This window comes from Natator depressus, chromosome 3 (genome assembly GCF_965152275.1).
Source record: "Natator depressus isolate rNatDep1 chromosome 3, rNatDep2.hap1, whole genome shotgun sequence".
NCBI classification, from domain to species: domain Eukaryota; kingdom Metazoa; phylum Chordata; order Testudines; family Cheloniidae; genus Natator; species Natator depressus.
The window spans coordinates 128,891,869-128,909,512 of NC_134236.1; the positions used below are offsets into that span (position 1 = coordinate 128,891,869).

Genomic DNA, 17,644 nt, shown 5'->3' on the forward strand with positions numbered 1-17,644 from the left:
TTTTCTGTTCAGTTAAACAAACTGAAATATTTCAATTAGGGTCAAACAGACCTGAAGCAAAATATTTCATTTAGATTTTGCTGAGGGAAAATTTTGATTTTGTGGAACCTGAATTTTTTCCTTCAAAAAATCATTTTGAGGGAAATTCCCAACCAGTTCAACTAAGGAACAGGGAATCAATGAGTATTTGTTTTATACCATCTTGATTAAATATCAATGTTGATGAAAGTAATGCACATCAGAAAACACAATTCCAACTACACATACAGAATGATGGGTCTAAATTAGCTGTTTCCATTCAAGAAGGAGATCTTGGAGTGCCTGTGGATAGTTCTCTGAAAACATCTGTTCAATTTGCCGTGACAGTCAAAAAGCTAACAGAATGTTAGAAACCACTGGAGAATCAAACAGAAAATATAATGCCACACCATCAATACTTTGAGCATTTCAGGTCGCCCCATAACAAAAAAGTACAGAGAAGGGCAACAAAGTTCCTGGATGATAAGTCCATCCATGGAAATTAGCCAAGATGGTCAGGTACACAGTCCCATGCTCTGGGCATCCCTAGACCTCTGACTACCAGAAGCTGGGACTAGACGACAGGGGAGGGATCACTAAATATATTGCCATGTTCTATTCATTCCTTCCTAAGCATCTGGCATCAGCTACTGTTGGAAGATCGTATACAGGGCTACATGGACCACTGATCTAACCCAGTATGGCCATTCTTATGTTAAGTATTTAAAGGGAAAAATGCCCATTTTACTCCAAAGAGACTACATTTGTTAAAAGTAGAGTATGCTTTCCTTACCTTAAAGCTTCTGTCTTCAGAGACTGATATAAGCATATTTCTCTCCCAGGTGCAAAACTCAGCTGCAGTCACTGGAGCCAGATGGCCTTCCAACTCAGTTAATATAGCCTCATGCTGTGATTAGTTGAACAAGAAAGAAAAGTAGATCAAACTTCAAAATAAAAAAGTTTCATTTGTTCTGACTTAAGTAATTAAAAAATACCACTACAAAAAGAATGTCAAACTGGGGCACATTATACTATTTCACGTACACCTGTTTTCTTACTCCCGAATGTATTGTATCACTGGCAAAAATCACTATGTCTATTGTATTCCCTTCTCCAAACATAACAACGTATAAAAATGCTTTCAGGTTCATCTATAAATTTCTATGTTATTATCCTCAATGGACTTACACACCTAAACACCTTATTATTTGTGCTAATGTTTTCCCCAGTAATGAGAATAAATCAACATGCCTGTATTTTTTTTTTTTAATTTTTCCTTCCTCCCATTCCCCCTCCCAACTTCTTAAAGGCTGATACCATGCTATATTTTTCTTGGCACCAATTCTTCTCTCAAAATCATGCAATAATTGTTTACAATTTATTTCCAGTGTGAGTCTAGGTCACAACACAAAGTTATAGAGGCACTGCAACTCCATTACGTTTTACTGAGTTCTATTTTACACTTAAATTGGGGATTCAACCTCTGTTTCGTATGAAAAATTCAGTGTATCCTCTCCAAATTTACCACACTTACTCTGAGTACAAAATTTTTTTTTCTGAGAATTTACAAATAAATCTATTAGTTGGAATTAAAACTATTTAAAAATGGGTCCTTTAAGAAATGTAGCCTCTGAGTCAATCTTTTCTTTATCAAAAAATATCTTAACAATGAAATAAAACACACAAACTTTCCAAATAGTTAAAATTAATTGAAATCCTGTGCATATTTGAAGTTAGGTTGTAATTAAACAAAATTATTAATGATTGTTGTACCTAATTGCTGTGATTAAATAAGCTACACAGACTCAGGTCAATAGCTCAAGTAACTCTTAAAAGAGGCCACTGTGACATAAAAAGTACCTCGACCAATCACCACCTCCTGTACACCTAATTTGCATGTAACAATTATATTAGTTGTAGTATGAGGAAGACTGGACATGTGTCAACAGTTCTTACTGCTAGGTAACATGGAATCTTTAAAGAGCAGTAATAGTTGGGCAGCATGCTAGCTTGGTCATAAGCATTTGAAAGGTTCCAATGGCACCATTGCCTCAACTCCACTGTACATTAAGGCAACACATCTGAGAGAACTGCAACAAGGCACCAGTCTCACTAACACAGCAAGCCATTAAGTCAACTTCAAATTAAGGGATAGATTTACTAGTATGCTTTGGCTGCTTTGTGCTTCTCTGGTGACTAGTTGATCCACTCTAGTTACTTTGGGGTAATGGTGTATCTGCCCTTAAAAATTCAAATTAAAAACATTATTTAAGACCGATACTATATATCCTCAGATCCTTAGAGATACTGCATGAGAGCATTCATCTTTGGGTTTTTTGTTTAGTGTTTGTGTATGAATCTTTTAGTAATTAAAAAAATAGGGAAATTCGCACATAAAAAGCTGCATATCAAAAAGAAGTTATGGTTGAGAATAAATATCCATAACTGTGGAGTAAAAAACGTTATAGGAATGTTGTAATTATCTCAGAACCAAGTATTACAAGCCAAGTTAACCTGTGCTCAACTGTCAGAACTGACTGGACTATAGTGAAGGAACCGTGGGTAAATATGTACGTTAATTTCCATTACAGTGATGGCACCTCCAACTTAGCAGGACACAGCTACTGACTTTTCATTAATTTACTCATACTAGAAGAGGTAGTGGTACAACAAAGAGGTAGAATTGTTATCTGCTTTTATTCCCCTGTAGAATCAGGCTGGGAGAGGAAGGGGACATGTAGAGCAGGTTGTTGATGTACACAGCAATGTCCCTTGCATCCTCCTGAGAGAGCCTGATGAAACTTTCATAGAAGTACCCTACAATCCTCTCCTGAAGGCTTCTAGGGATGGCAGCCTTATTTCTTCTTCCGCAGTATGAAACTTTCTCATGCCAGCCTGTGATTACTGCAGTGGTGCCTGCCTAAGTTAACAGACTAGCGGCAAATAGGCCAGGTGCCTTTAGCACTAGCAAAGTGGAAATTTCTGTAATAATTTTATGAACCCTATATGCACGCCTCAGTTTCCCATATGTGCTTAATTGTTACTCAGGGGTGGAAAAGGACTGTTTGCTCTCAGGGCAGGCTAAGACACAATGGTATGATTGTTGCCTTGCTGTCTGAGGCTAAATGAGTCATTGGGGGAAAAAGAAAAAAAAAAGACTGGCTGAGGCCAATCCCCTATCAATGGAGAATTCAAGAAGACAATGGACATCTAGCAACCCAAAGGGAGACGGATTTCCACATCTCTCAGCAGCGAAATTGAGCAACAGCCCCCAGCTTGAAAACAAAGGACTGGGGAGGTGGGAGGATAAGGGTTGGCTGCTGGAAGGAGGGGGGGTTCTCACCTGGGATCTGACCAAAGAGGTCGGACTGAGAAACAGACAGAGTTTGAACAACTGGGTTCACTATAGCATGGTTGGTCTCAGGGGTAACCAGAATGGACTTGGGCTATGCTTTAACCTTCAGTTCTCTATGCTAACCTGGAGGACTTCCTATGCTGTGTTCCAGTTAACTAATAAACCCTACTGTTTTGGTAACACTGTTTGAGTGTCACTACAAATGCTTCAGGGGGTGCATTAATCCCTGAAGAGTGTGCAAGTCTCCAACAGGAGCCTATCACATCTGGATTTGCTAAACAGAGCTCATGGTGTGAAGCAGGAGTGCTGGAGTCCTAAAGGTGAGGCTGTGTGGTCTACCCTGGAGGAAGAATGAGACCCCTTGGGGGTCTGGCACACAGAAAGAGTTCCTCCTAGAGACTGTTTCAAAGCTGGGGAGGTAGCACCAATCCTGCGGATCCATGATAGGGACACCAGCAGCAGCTGTCCTCTTTGTCCCCTTGTTATTCTCAGAAGTGAGATATTGACTAAAATCACCACCACATGTGGAAAACGGTGCCAGTATTCAGTGTCATTGCCCTATGCAAATAGTTTCAGATAACTAAGCAAACCCCTACTCATTTCCCCTTGCCCCATACTAACCATGGCTGGTACTGTGAGTGGTGTCATGCACAAACACTCTGAAGCACAAGTGTCAATAGACATGTCTTCTTTAAAACTTTAGGGGGGCAAGGGAAGGGTGTTCTGAATCTTAATTTTCGCTTTCTTTGTGACTATACTGACAAAGATACTTCAGCAGTTGTCATTGCACCCTTGAGGGCATCCCTTTCTGCACCTGCAGCATCTCTTAGCCAGATAAGGAGGAGAAAGAAGAGGACTCAGGATGACATGTTCAGAGAGATCCTGCAAGCCACCGCTGCACCAGACCACGAATAGAAGGCCTGCAGGTTGAATATTGCAGACTGTATGGAGAAGGAAATAAACAAGAGAAAGGCCTAGAAGTCCCTGCAGGAAAAAGGAGGAGACGCACCAGGACATAATGGGGCTTCGCCGGCAACAAACACTTGTGGACCTACAGGTTCAACAACCACAGGCTTGCATATTTTTGCAGTCCATGCAGAACTCCATTACAGCACCCTCAAGATTCCACATGGCATTTGGGGCCACATCCCTACCCCTACCACTCCACACTGGGGGACAGTAAGGACAACCAGTTTCGCATACACTGACCTGTGCGAGCCACAATTGCTGTATGTGTAGCCAAAATGGACATGAATGTTATTTCCCCTTAAGAAATTAATGGGCCAGAACTTAAGTTTTTAAATGTATTTGCTTTAAAATTGCACAGATTTTTTTTTTGGCAGTTGTTTTGTTACTCAATTAAATTCTGTTTGGAAAATAATTTATCTTCATTAGATCACAACATATGCTGCAAAGTGCCAAGAGGTACTGAAAGCACCCACTTAGTTGTTATTGTACAACGTGACAATTCACAGGAACAGGGACAAACACTGTAATAATCAAATCATAAATGTACAGCAAGCACCACAAAATCAATAGGTGCATTGACAGTGTTATAGTCATAGATGTGTACCAAGCACCACACAATTCCTAACAGACTCTAAAACTGCAGGGCCAGGTAGAACACAGTGCACCACAACATACTACTGTGGCTCTCTGTTAAAGTGCTCTTTAAAGGACTCTGAATTGTATGGCTCCGTGTTGAGCTTTTCTAATAGCCCTTGTGTCTGGTTGTTCAAGCTGCTCCACCTTCGCACACTTACTGAGGCTCCTTCCTCTGCATTCACCCCAGTGGCAATTTTTTCCCCTTTGCCACACAGATATTATGCAGGACACAACAGGCAGCTATAACCACTGGGATTATTTTTCTCACTGACATCCAGCCTTGTGAGGAAACAATGTCATTGTCTTTTCAATCTACCAAAAGCACATTCAATTATCATTCTACACCTGCTGGGCTGGTAGTTGAATCTTTCCTTGGTGCTATTGAGGTGGCCAGTGTACAGATTCATGAGCCACAGGAACAAGGGTTAGTCTGGGCCCCCAAGATCACTATCGGCATTTCAACATCACCAATGTTAATCCACCAGTCGGGGAAGAAAGTCCCTGCTTGTAACTTTAACAGTCCTGTGTTCTTAAAAAGACAAGCATCATATACCTTCCCTGACCAGCCAATGTTGATGTTGGTGAAGCATCCTCAGTGATCCACCAACACTTGCATAACCATAGAAAAGTAGCTCTTTCTGTTGATGCACTCTGGGGCAAGGTGGCCTGGTGCTAAAATAGGTATGTGTGTGCCATCTATCACTCCATCACAGTTCAGGAACTCCACTGCTGAAAATCCATCCATTACATCCTGCAAATTGCCAAGAGCAGGAGGGGATTAATGGCCCCGCATACTTGCATGTCAACCATAGGTGCCGACCCCCCACCCCTGGCCCTGCCCCTACACCACCCTCGCCCCACCCCAATTCCACCCCCTTCCCCCAAGTCACCGCCCCTGCCCCACCTCTTTACTGCTTCCTTCCCTGAGCGCGCCGCATCCCCACTCCTCCCCCTCCCTTCCGGAAAGTCCTAAGCGTCACCAAGCGGCTGTTAGGCGGCGGCCAGGAAGTGCTGGGAGGGGGAGGAGCAGGGACGCGATGAGTTCAGGGGGGGGGGGGGAAGCTTGGCTGCCGGTGGGTGCAAAGCACCCGCTAATTTTTCCACAGAGTCGGCGCCTATGGTGTCAACGGCCCGCACAATGGATTTTTCAACTCCAAAATGATTTCCCACTGACTGGTAGCAATCAAGCATCGCAAGTTTCCACAGTAAGATTGCCACTCATATCTTCACTGTCAGTGCTGCTCTTATTCTGATGTCCATGCACTGGAGAGCTGGAGTGAGTGCAACACAGATCCAGGAATGTGGCCTTGCTCATCCAAAAAGTTCTGCAGTCACTACTCATCATCCCAAGCCTGCATTACAATGTGATCCAACCCATCAGTGCTCGTTTCTCGGGCCGAGAAGCAGCACTTCACTGTCTGCAGCTGCTCCATGAATGAATGCCACCCAACAACCTTGAATTTTCACCATGTCCCACAGCAGTGTGTCCTCCATGAAATTGTCCTGTTCCCCCGATTTGGTTCTTCTTGCAGCTCTGCAAATACCGGAGGATTCTGTCCTGTGCTTGCTACGCTCATGACAGTAGTAAAGAGCTGTGCACATTCCATTTTTCTGTGACAGATGGACGACAGCAAGGAGGGCCGTGCAGGTTTATGGGATTTTTTAATAAGGCAGAAAAATTATGGGATATGGATGACATTATGGGATGGAGAAAGTTGCATGCTGGAAAGTTGACCCTTTGCTCCCAGTCACCCATACACGACTTGTTTCTGCTTCGCCACGCATTGCCAAAACTTCCCCAAAGACATTGCACTGGATAGTGATGAGTTGCACACTGGGATACCTACCCACGGTGCACAACACTGTGCATCGACAAAAGCACTCCTGGTGAGCACATGCAGCATTGACGCAAGGAGCCTAATATGCAGGCACACAAGTAATGTACTAACTGTGATGGCTTTATGATGATTTCTTTTAAAAGTAACCTTAATTCTGAATTTCCTCAGTTTATAATGCTTAATTTGGGAATAGTTACAACATCCCTGTAATGTTTTCTACCCTTAAGTTACTGATACATACTCTAAACCGTAACTTCATCTTAATATTGTCTGGAATATATACTAATATCACACATTAGACCATCTACAAGCAGATGAACATTTTTGCTCAATAAGTATTAGGTTTTCTGAAAAACATGTTGCTTTTAATTAGTATGGTTTAATTTGAAAGTGAACATGTTTCTAGAATCTTTAACATCTATTTTCAAGAGAAAAGACAACTCACCTTTGCATTTAACATATATATCCGATTTCCAGCACATACTGCCACAGACTGGTCATCTGGACTAAATCGTACATAAAGCACCATTCCCAAAAGAGTTCCTATAACAATTCCTCGAGGCATTAACCCTATAATAATTTTAAAAAGATTAGTATTGTGTCATAAAAACAAAAATTCAAATACTTCAATATAGTATTACATTTAAAGCATAACTATAAATTTAGTAACTGAATGGCTACTACAGGTCAATAGCCACTCAAAAGTTAAGGATGTGTTGAGCTTTTCATTTAAAACAGGACTTTATTCCCTTTATTTCACTCTTTCATTTCTACCTTTCACCTCCAAATTTATAATTAACATTCAGGTGACAACTTCTAGGGAACCATCTGAATGAACTGTTTGCTCAATTTTATACTAAAAACATTTAAATCATCCAGTTTTCAAATGTAGCCCAAAATAGCTTGCCATTTTTTGTCTTTTTATAACAGAATATTGGGGGGGCCGGGGGAGAAGACACCTTACAAGTTAACTTGTGTATCTATAGCAGGAAGGTCCCATGACCAGCTTGCCTAGTGGTCTGGTCATTGCTTTACAGTTTCTGCTGCTCTAGTTGTCCGAGAGGGCACCAGCTGTGGCCTCAATCACCCCCTTGTGCTGCAATTGCTCCCCCAGAGCTTGGTTACTACAAGGGAGCCAGGGGGAAGTGGGGCCCAAGGTAGGGGGACCCGGGCCCACCCACTCCACGAGATCCGAGGGCCCTAGCATATATCAAAGTGCCCAGCTCCAGTTACTGAGCTACCCCAAAATATGTTTCCACTTGGGTCACTTCATACCAGTCTGAATCTCCTCAGCTTGGGGCGTGATTACTGATTTAGCAGACTCTCCTCAGTCTGTCTGTGTTCGGTCAATTTTGCTTAAGGCTTTCAAATCCCCAAGGAGAGGAGGGAGCACCAAAGTCCCTCCTGTTAGCACAGCCTTCATAAAGCTGTTGCCACTCCCCACACAGCTCTCAGCATCAGCCACGCTTCCTGATTCCATATGCAGCTCACTCCCCACTTTTTCCTGTGCTACCAGTGCTCTTTTAAACTCTTCCTTCACTGGGAATATGCCTTGCATCTGTTGAAGGGCAAAGCCTCCCTTGTCCAATATTGGTCTACTCCCCACCCTGCTTCACTGTGAAGCTTGTAGACTGCATCACACACCCTTCCCCATAATTTTTCAGTCACCGGGCTTGCTTGCATTGACAGTTCCCTCAGTCTCAGGAAAAGAAGGCTGCATTTTTATGACCTTTACTGGGTCAATGCAGTACTTCAAAGCGGTATGGTTGGCAGGACAAATACCACTACATGACTCAGTGATTGTGATCCTTTATAGAATGTAGCCATCGTAGGGGTGCGTGATCTGTCACTAGCTGGAATGGTTGGCCCCACAGGAAGCAAAGCCAGGCCTCAACAGCCAACTTTACCATTACAGCACCTTCTCTATCACTGAATAGGGGACTTCTCAAGGAAACAGCTTCCTGCTATGATATATGATAGGATGCAAGAAGTAGGGGGAGAGGGGCAACAGTCCATTTCCAAGATCAACATCCAATGCGTCTGTTTGTAAAATAAAAGGTTTTTAAAAGTCAAGGTGTAATAAAACAGGTTCCTGTTTTATAAAAGGTGTAATAAAACAGACTTTTTTTAGTGCCTGGAAGGCCTTGTCACAGGCCACAGTCTACTGGATCTTTCTGGGTGTGGCATCTTTTACTAGCCTGTTAGGGGTGCAGCTATTGTGGCAAAGTTGGGTAGGAACAACCTACAGCAGCATTACTCAAACTGGGGTCCGCAGACCCCTGGGGTTCCGCAAGCGTACTCCAGGAGGTCCAAGGGCCCCGCTGATAACTCCTTCCCCTCCCTCCCAGTACCTCCTGCATGCCAGGGAACAGCTGTTCAGCAGCGTGCAAGAGGCACTAGTAGAGTTGCCTGCCCGGGGCTAAGGCAGGCTCCCTACCTGCCTTGGTTCCGTGTGGCTCCCGGAAGCGGACGCCAGGTCCCTGTGGCAGCCCATGGAGGCTTCGCAAGTTGCCCCACCCCAAGTGCCAGCTCAGGAACTACGACCAATGGGAGCTGCGGGGACAGCGCCTGCTGGCGTGGGCAGCGGACAGAGCCTCACGGGCCGCCCATGCACCTAGGGGCCACAGGGACCTGGCGGCCACTTCCTGGGAGCTGCAGTAAGCACTGCCAGGACCCCGCACCCTGAACACCTTCCACACCCCAACCCCTTGCCCCAGTACGGAGTCCCCTCCCCCACCCAAACTCCCTCCCAGAGCCCACATCCTCACACACACCCCAACCCTCTGCCCCACCCTTGAGCCCGCTGCTGCATCCCAAACCCCTCATCCCCTGCCACACCCCAGAGCCCTCACCCCCACACTCCAACCTCCTGCCCCAGCCTTGAGCCCCCTTCTACACCCCAAACCCCTCATCCTCAGCCCCAACCCAGAGCCCTCATCCCCCTCCAGCATCCCAATCTCATGCCCCTGCCTAGTGAGAGCGAGTGAGGGTGGGGAGAGCGAGCGACAGCAGGAGGGGGGATGGAATGAGCAGGGGCGGGGCCTCAGAGAAGGGGCAGGGCAGGGGGGCCCTGAAAATTTTTAAATCAAAATGGGGGTTCTTGGGTTGCTAAGGTTTGTGAACCACTGCATACAGTATCCCACTAGCCCCAGGAAGCTGTGTACTTGTCTCTTCATAGAGGGGATCTGGCCTTGTGACAAGGCCTTTACCTTCCTTACTAATGGGCATAGCTGTCCCCCGCCCACAGTGTACCCCAGATAGTTCCCGGTTGGCTAATCAACCTTTAGCCAGGTTAGCTGTCAGTCTGGCCTCTTGGACTGTCTGTGGGACCACTGGGAGGTGATGTATGTGGTTGTCCCAGGTTCTGCTCTAGATGACAATATTGTTGATATAAGCAGCCATATATTGACTATGGGGGCACAATACCTTATCCATTAACCTCTGGAACACAACCATTGCCCCATGCAGATCTAAGAGCATAGTTCTAAACTGGAATAAGCCCAGGAGCATTAAAAAAAGACCGTTTTTTCACTGGAATCACAGATATGGGCATCTGCCAGTACCCTTTAGATAGGTTAAGGGTGAATATATACCTGGCAGCCTCTCCAGCAATTCGTCGACATGCAGTATGGGACAGACATCAAATTTGGATCTTGCATTCACTTTTGAAAATCTATGCAGAACCATGTTGAGCTGTCCTGTCTGGGTACAAGCATTATTGGACTTCACCACTCACTGTGAGACTCCTGGATGACCCTCATGGCCAACATTTTCTGTAGCTCTTGTCTCACAATCGCCCACATTTTTTCTGGGTAATGGTTGCACGCTTTCTGGCCAGGTTCAGTCTCTATATAATGGAGCACCAGATGCATCTGGCCTGGTGGTGCCAAAAACACAGAGGGGAATGTGCTGATGAGTGTGTATCTGCTGTTCCTGTGGGGTCATAAGCCTTCCCTGGTTGATACAGTCCCCAGCTGAAGAACCACTGTGGCACAGTTCAGGTTCAGTGGGGAATGGAGTGATGAAGAGTCGCTCCTGTTCTTTCCATACTTTTGGTAAATTGATGTGATTTATTTGTGAGGCTTACCTCTTCCCAGGCTGGTGAACTTCATAATCTACAGCTCCAAACCTTCTTATTATTTGAAAGAGACCCTGACACCAAGCCAACAGTTTAGACTCAGAGTTAAGTAACAGAAGCAGCACCTGGGCGCGTTTGGAATTCTCGGATATGGGCACCTTTGTTATAGTTCTTCTCTTGGTCATGTTGAGTCTTCAACAAGTTCTCCTTTGCAAACTCACACAGGAATTTTAACTTCTCTCTTAATCACAGTATATACTGTCCTGAGTTGGTGGACTGATTCATGTCCCTTCCATGTTTCATTAATCAGATTTAACATTCCCCAGGGCTGTCTCCCATAATGCAACTCAAATGGAGAAAATCCCATAGAAGTTTAGGGAACTTCCCACATGAAGAACGGAAGGGAGGGTAGGAGCCGATTCCACTAATGAGGATCGGAGGCCACAAACTTCTTAAGTATCTCTGTCATGGTTTTATTGAAACACTCCACCAGTTTGTCAGTGATAAACAAATGTTCTTAGGGCTTTCACCTTCCACAAGTTACATAGGTCTTCCATTACCTGTGACACAAAAATGGTTCCCTGGCCAGCAATTATTTCTTTAGGAATCCCTACCTAGGCAAAACATTTATCAGCTTGGTGATGATGACTGCCGCCTTTGTGGAGCAGAGGGGCATCGCCTCAGGGTAGCATGAAGCTTAGTCCACGATCACTATGTATTGGTGCCTTGCACGCTTTTTCCAGTGACCCTATTAAACCCATCCCTAGTTTTTTGAATAGGGTCCCTACAATGTGTGTGTGTTGGGGGGGGGCACATACTAGAGTGGCCTTAGGGACCTTCCTGGGATTCACCCACTGACATTTGGGGCATGAAGCACAATACTCCCACACTTCCTGGTGGACTTGAGGCCAACAAAAGCTCAGGGTCACCATTTCCAGTGTTTTTTCCTACCCAAGATGTCCTTTGCAGTATATTATGAAGGCCAGATTTAACACTTCCCATTGAAACTTTTTGGGAACAAGGAGTTACAGCTAGTCTTCTCTGGTCTGTGGGTCTTTTGCCAACCAGTATTTTTTCCCCTTTGTAATTCAAACTGTGGCTATTGTTTTCATAATTGTGGCTCGTGTACTTTATTGTTGACATGGACAATCTGTTTGTAGGTCTCGACAAATGTTAAATGATTCTGCTGCTTGACAATGAAGTCAACTCAGCTCAAAAGCAGCTCTACATCAGGGGATGGAGTGTGCTAGTCCTTAGCCTGAGCTACTGCAGGGCATGGGCCATGAGTAGGATCATTGACTGGGGACATGAAAGGCCCTTCCCTATGGTCATTGTTTTTGGGGTTGGGACCATTACCTAAGGGCATTGATGTTCCTTCCCCTGAGCTGTCATCTCCACCTAATCCAACCAACCCCTGGAGGTCTCCTCTCATTGCATCTTCTGTCTCTCCCACTGTCCCCTCCAGGGACCACCCTCCCCTTCCTAATTCCATCAGTACCTGTAATAACTTCTTGTATCACCCAATTATATTAGGGTAGGCTAAGTTCAGGGCCACCCCTACATGAGTGATGTCTGTGCAGTTCTGTATTGTTAACTGGACTTGCCTCATGGCATACAGACATACACCTCATGGATGCACTGAAAGAATAGGGTGCCTGAAGTTTCTCCCTCATGTCTATTAAGCTGTGGGCCCAGACTCCATTAACTTGTACTGACACCACCAGTTTCTCTGTCTTGCAAGCTCTAAAGTCAGCTAGAAGTGGCCCAGTTAACTGCACATGAAGTAGTCACTTGACTGGGGAGGTGCTTTGACTGTCTGGGCTCCCACACTTCATGGGGATCCTGTGGTGGGCCTTGAGTTGTGCCAGAATGGCCTTTTTGTCCCATCTCTCTGTAGGGATAAACCACCACAGTTGATCTACTCGGGTGGTCCCATCCCCACTGGGGTGGATAGCCAAGTTCCTCTCATGCTTTCCCTGCTCATCTGAGTTGGCCAGTGCTGAGTTATGATTGGGGTAGTTTGGAGAAAAAATATTTTTCCAATGTTTATAAAATTAAGTTATTTATTCTGATTTATTTCTTCTATACCAAGCAATTTCCCCCCACTCAGTCCACTGTTGCTGTTAGGAGCTAAGAAATGGTGGGGAAGAAAACGGGGGGGGGGGGGGGGAAGGTTGCAAACAAAGTAAAGTACTAATAAGTAGAGGTCCATTACTGAGACAGTTTTTGTATGATGAACTTGCCATGGTTAATCGGGGGGGAAAAGATTTGTCAGACTAAGAATCCCATCGTCTACCCTTATGCAGATGGTGGGTATCTGGTAAGAGAAAATAAGCAAGAACTAAAGTGCAGGGGACAGTTCGAGAGAAGAAAGAAATAACAGGATCTGCTGAGGGGCGAAGGGGGAGACCAGGAGGTGTAGAGGAAGTAGGAAATCTGGGCAATAAGGAACCCTGCTCCCAAGCCCTTTATAAATCCAGGCTCCCTGGCTCCACACACTGCTACACACCAGTTTCCCAGTACCACAGCCTTTTCCATATGTCCCACAACTCAATGTCCCTCCTTCATGTCAATGCTCCAAGTCTCTGCCCCTCTCCTGTTCCTTAGTGAGCTTGATCACAAAGCAAATGATTATGAAAATATTTTACATTTATAAAGTCTTCATAATACAAATGTTTACAAATTCAACAGGGAGTAGAGACCAAGAGAGACTTTAACAAGCAAAGTAGGAGTTTTTGAAAGGATACATATATATATTTTCTCATGCTTCAGGACATAAGTCAACCCTTAACTACTAGAGGATTAAGAGGAAACTTCCTCTAGTGGCTTTGTGATGTGGCAGTCTGTCTCTTAAAGGCAGTAACATTTAGTGGACTGCCCACCCCCCAAGTGACCTTTTAAGCGTTTGAAATGTCTAATATAAGGACCTAAAGGGAATGTGGGTAGAGAGGAAGTGGTGTAGGGAATAAGTGATGCTTGGGAGAAAATCCCATCACTATATCTTTAAGGGTTTGGGGCCAGGAGCCCTGTAGAGAGGGAGGGGTAAGGCTCCTCTCTCATCTGACCAATCAGGAATGAGCTGGGCAATGGGGATTAGCCTGTATGCTGTTTATTCCCATCTAACTGGGCAGGCACCAGCAGGGAAAGGGTGTGAAATCCTCTGGACTAAGCAGGGTCATCTGAGGAAGAAGCTGGGTATGGCTTTACAGCATACTAAAGGACACCCTGCTCCAGGAGGAGAGTGAGAGACTCCTGTCTTAAGGAAGGAGGTAATAACAGCCTGTATTACCCAGCTCCAGGAAGAGGGCTGGGTTTCTTGATTTAAGAGACATGGACTAGTGAAAAGTATATACAATTCCAGGAGGAGAGCTGGGGCCATCCAGCTCAAGGAGGGAGGCAATAACTGCCTGGGTTGGCTAGGCTCCAGGGAAGAAGTCCATAAGAGGAACAGCAAATTATAGGTTGAACGAGGAAGGGTGAAAGACTTTTTGTTTGTAGTAATGTGGGACTATCGTTGAAGGGATTGTTTATTTTGGAACTTTGAGTACCCCAGAAGGGCAATGAACTCCTTTCAAAAAGACGAAATGCCAAAATATTTGAAAAAATCTCCAATGGCATGAAGGACAGAGGCTATAACAGCGACCCATAGCACTGCCACGTGAAAATTAAGGCGCTCAGGCAAGCCTACCAAAAAACCAGAGAGGCAAACAGCCGCTCTGGTTCAGAGCCCCAGACATGCTGCTTCTATGATGAGCTGCATGCCATTCTAGGGGGTGCAGCCACCACTACCCCAACCCTGTGCTTTGACTCCGTCCAAGGAGTGGGAGACAACACGAAAGCGGGTTTTGGGGGCGAGGAAGATGAGGAGGAGGTTGTAGATAGCTCACAGCAAGGAAGTGGAGAAACCGGTTTCCCCAACAGCCAGGATCTGTTTATCACCCTGGACCTGAAGCCAGTACCCCCCAAACCCACCCAAGGTGGGCTTCCGGACCCTGAATGCGGAAAAGGGACCTCTGGTGAGTGTACCTTTGTAAATATTATACATGGTTTAAAAGCAAGCATGTTTCATGATTAATTTACCCTGGCATTTGTGGCCAGTACAGCTACTGGAAAAGTCTGTTAACATGTCTGGGGATGGAGCAGAAATCCTCCAGGGACATCTCCATAAAGCTCTCTTGGATGTACTCCCCAAGCCTTTGCAAAAGGTTTCTGGGGAGGGCAGCCTTATTCTGTCCTCCATGATAGGACACTTTACCACGCCAGGCCAGTAGCACGTAGTTGGGAATCATTGCAGAACAAAGCATGGCAGCGTATGGTCCCGGTGGTTGCTGGCATTCAAACAACATCCGTTCTTTCTCTCTCTGTGTTACCCTCAGGAGACTGATATCATTCTTGGTCACCTGGTTGAAATAGGGTTGCTTTAATAAGCAGACATTCAGAGGTGCCTGTTCCTGCTGGACTGTTTGCCTGTGGCTGAACAGAAATCTTCCCTGCTGTTAGCCAGATGGTGGGGGGGAGGGGTAAAGCCATCATCCCAAAGAATTGTGTGTGGTTGAGGAGGGCGGGGGGGGTAGTTGGGTTTCTGCTTCATGTGAACCCGGAAACCGCAGCCCAACCCATTTTTAATGGCCAACCCAACGGCTACTTCGTATGGGAAATGAGGGCGCTGCTGTTTGAAGCCATTCCCATATGTTATGAAGGTTAAAGAAGCCAAAAGACCGTGGCTTACCATGGCTGCCTGCAAGCCAAATTCTGTTGCCCGGCCCTGCGTGAGTGATCTCTCATACCAAACCGGCACACCCTCAATAAGAGGCAAAATGCGACCTTGTAATGGAAGCATATGTGCTATGTAATGTTAACAGCAAGGTTTACTGTGAAAGAGTATACCCATTGTTCTATAAAATGTGTCTTTTTAACTACCACTCTCCCTTTTTTCCCCCCCTCCACCAGCTGCATATGTTTCTCCTTCCCAGAGGCTAGGGAAGATTAGAAGGCAAAAAAAACCTACTTGCGCTGAAACGTTCTCTGACCTCATGCTGTCCTCCCACTGACAGAACACAGCAAAATACATGGACGCAGACAATATCAGAGTGCAGGAAAAGACAATATGACCACAAGGAGAGGTGGCAGGCTGAAGATGGTAGGTGGCGTCAGCTTGCTAAAAGAAGGCAGGAGTCAATGCTCAGGCTTCTGGAGGATCAAACTCATAGGCTCCAGCGTATGGTTGAGCTACAGGAAAGGCAGTAGGAACACAGACCACTGCTACAGCCCCTGCGTAACCAACCGCCCTCCTCCCCAAGTTCCATAGCCTCCTCACGCAGACGCCCAAGAACGCGGTGGGGGAGGGCCTCCGGCCACCCAGCCACTCCACCCCAGAGGATTGCCCAAGCAACAGAAGGCTGGCATTCAATAAGTTTTAAAGTGCTGTGTGGCCTTGTCCTTCCCTCCACCACCACCACCACCCCCCCTCCTGGGCTACCTTAGCAGTTATCCCCCTATTTGTGTGATGAATAAATAAAGAATGCATGAATGTGATTGCCTCTGCCAGCAGTGATCGAAGGGAGGGTGCTTAATTTACAGGAAAGTAGAGTAAACCCGGGGGGGTGGGGGGGAGTTTATCAAAGAGAAACCAACAAAACTTTCACACCGTAGCCTGGCCAGTCATGAAACTGGTTTTCAAAGCTTCTCTGATTTGCACCGTGCGCTCCTGTACTCTTCTAACCGCCCTGGTATCTGGCTGCGCATAATCAGCAGGCAGGTGATTTGCCTCAACCTCCCACCCCACCATAAACATCTTCCCCTTATGCTCACAGATATTGTAGAGCGCACAGCAAGCAGTAATAACAATAGGAATATTAGTTTCACTAAGTTCTAAATGACTCAGGAAATTGCGCCAGGGTGCTTTTAAAAACCCAAATGCACATTCTATCACTATTCTGCACTTGCTCAGCCTGTAGCTGAACAGCTCCTGACTACTGTCCAGGGTGCCTGTGTATGGCTTCATGAGCCATGGCATTAAGGGGTAGGCTGGGTCCCCAAGGATAACTATAGGCATTTCAACATCCCCAACAGTTATTTTCCAGACCAGAAAATAAGTCAACTTGCTGCAGCTGTTGAAACAGACCAGAGTTCCTGAAGATGCGAGTGTCGTTTTCCGGCCATCCCACGTTGATGTTGGTGAAATGTCCCTTGTGATCCACCAGTGCTTGCAGCACCGTTGAAAAGTACCCCTTTCGGTTTATGTACTCACTGCCTTGGTGCTCCGATGCCAAGATAGGGATATGGGTTCCATCTATTGCCCCACCAGAGTTAGGGAATCCCATTGCAGCAAAGCCATCCACTGTGACCTGCACATTTCCCAGAGTCACTACCCTTGATATCAGCAGATCTTTGATTGCGTTGGCTACTTGCATCACAGCAGCCCCCACAGTAGATTTGCCCACTCCAAATTGATTCCCGACCGACCAGTAGCTGTCTGGCATTGCAAGCTTCCACAGGGCTATCGCCACTCGCTTCTCAACTGTGAGGGCTGCTCTCAACTTGGTATTCTTGCATTTCAGGGCAGCGGAAAGCAAGTCACAAAGTTCCATGAAAGTGCCCTTACGCATGCGAAAGTTTCACAGCCACTGGGAATTGTCCCAGACCTGCAACACTACACAGTCCCACCAGTCTGTGCTTGTTTCCCGGGCCCAGAATCGGCGTTCCATGCCATGAACCTGCCCAGCTGACACCATGATGTGCACATTGCAG

General features: G+C 45.8%; 1 protein-coding gene across 1 annotated transcript in view; it reads right to left on the reverse strand.

The window, feature by feature from the left end:
* The window catches only part of WDR27 (WD repeat domain 27), a 176,613-nt gene that overhangs the window by 151,942 nt on the left and 7,027 nt on the right, over nucleotides 1-17,644 (reverse strand). Inside the window, exons 4-5 of the mRNA XM_074948788.1 lie at nucleotides 7,262-7,386; nucleotides 812-925 (exon numbers count right to left, since the gene is read on the reverse strand). Coding sequence (XP_074804889.1) covers nucleotides 812-925; nucleotides 7,262-7,386 — 239 coding nt within the window. The remainder of the gene's footprint in view (nucleotides 1-811; nucleotides 926-7,261; nucleotides 7,387-17,644) is intronic.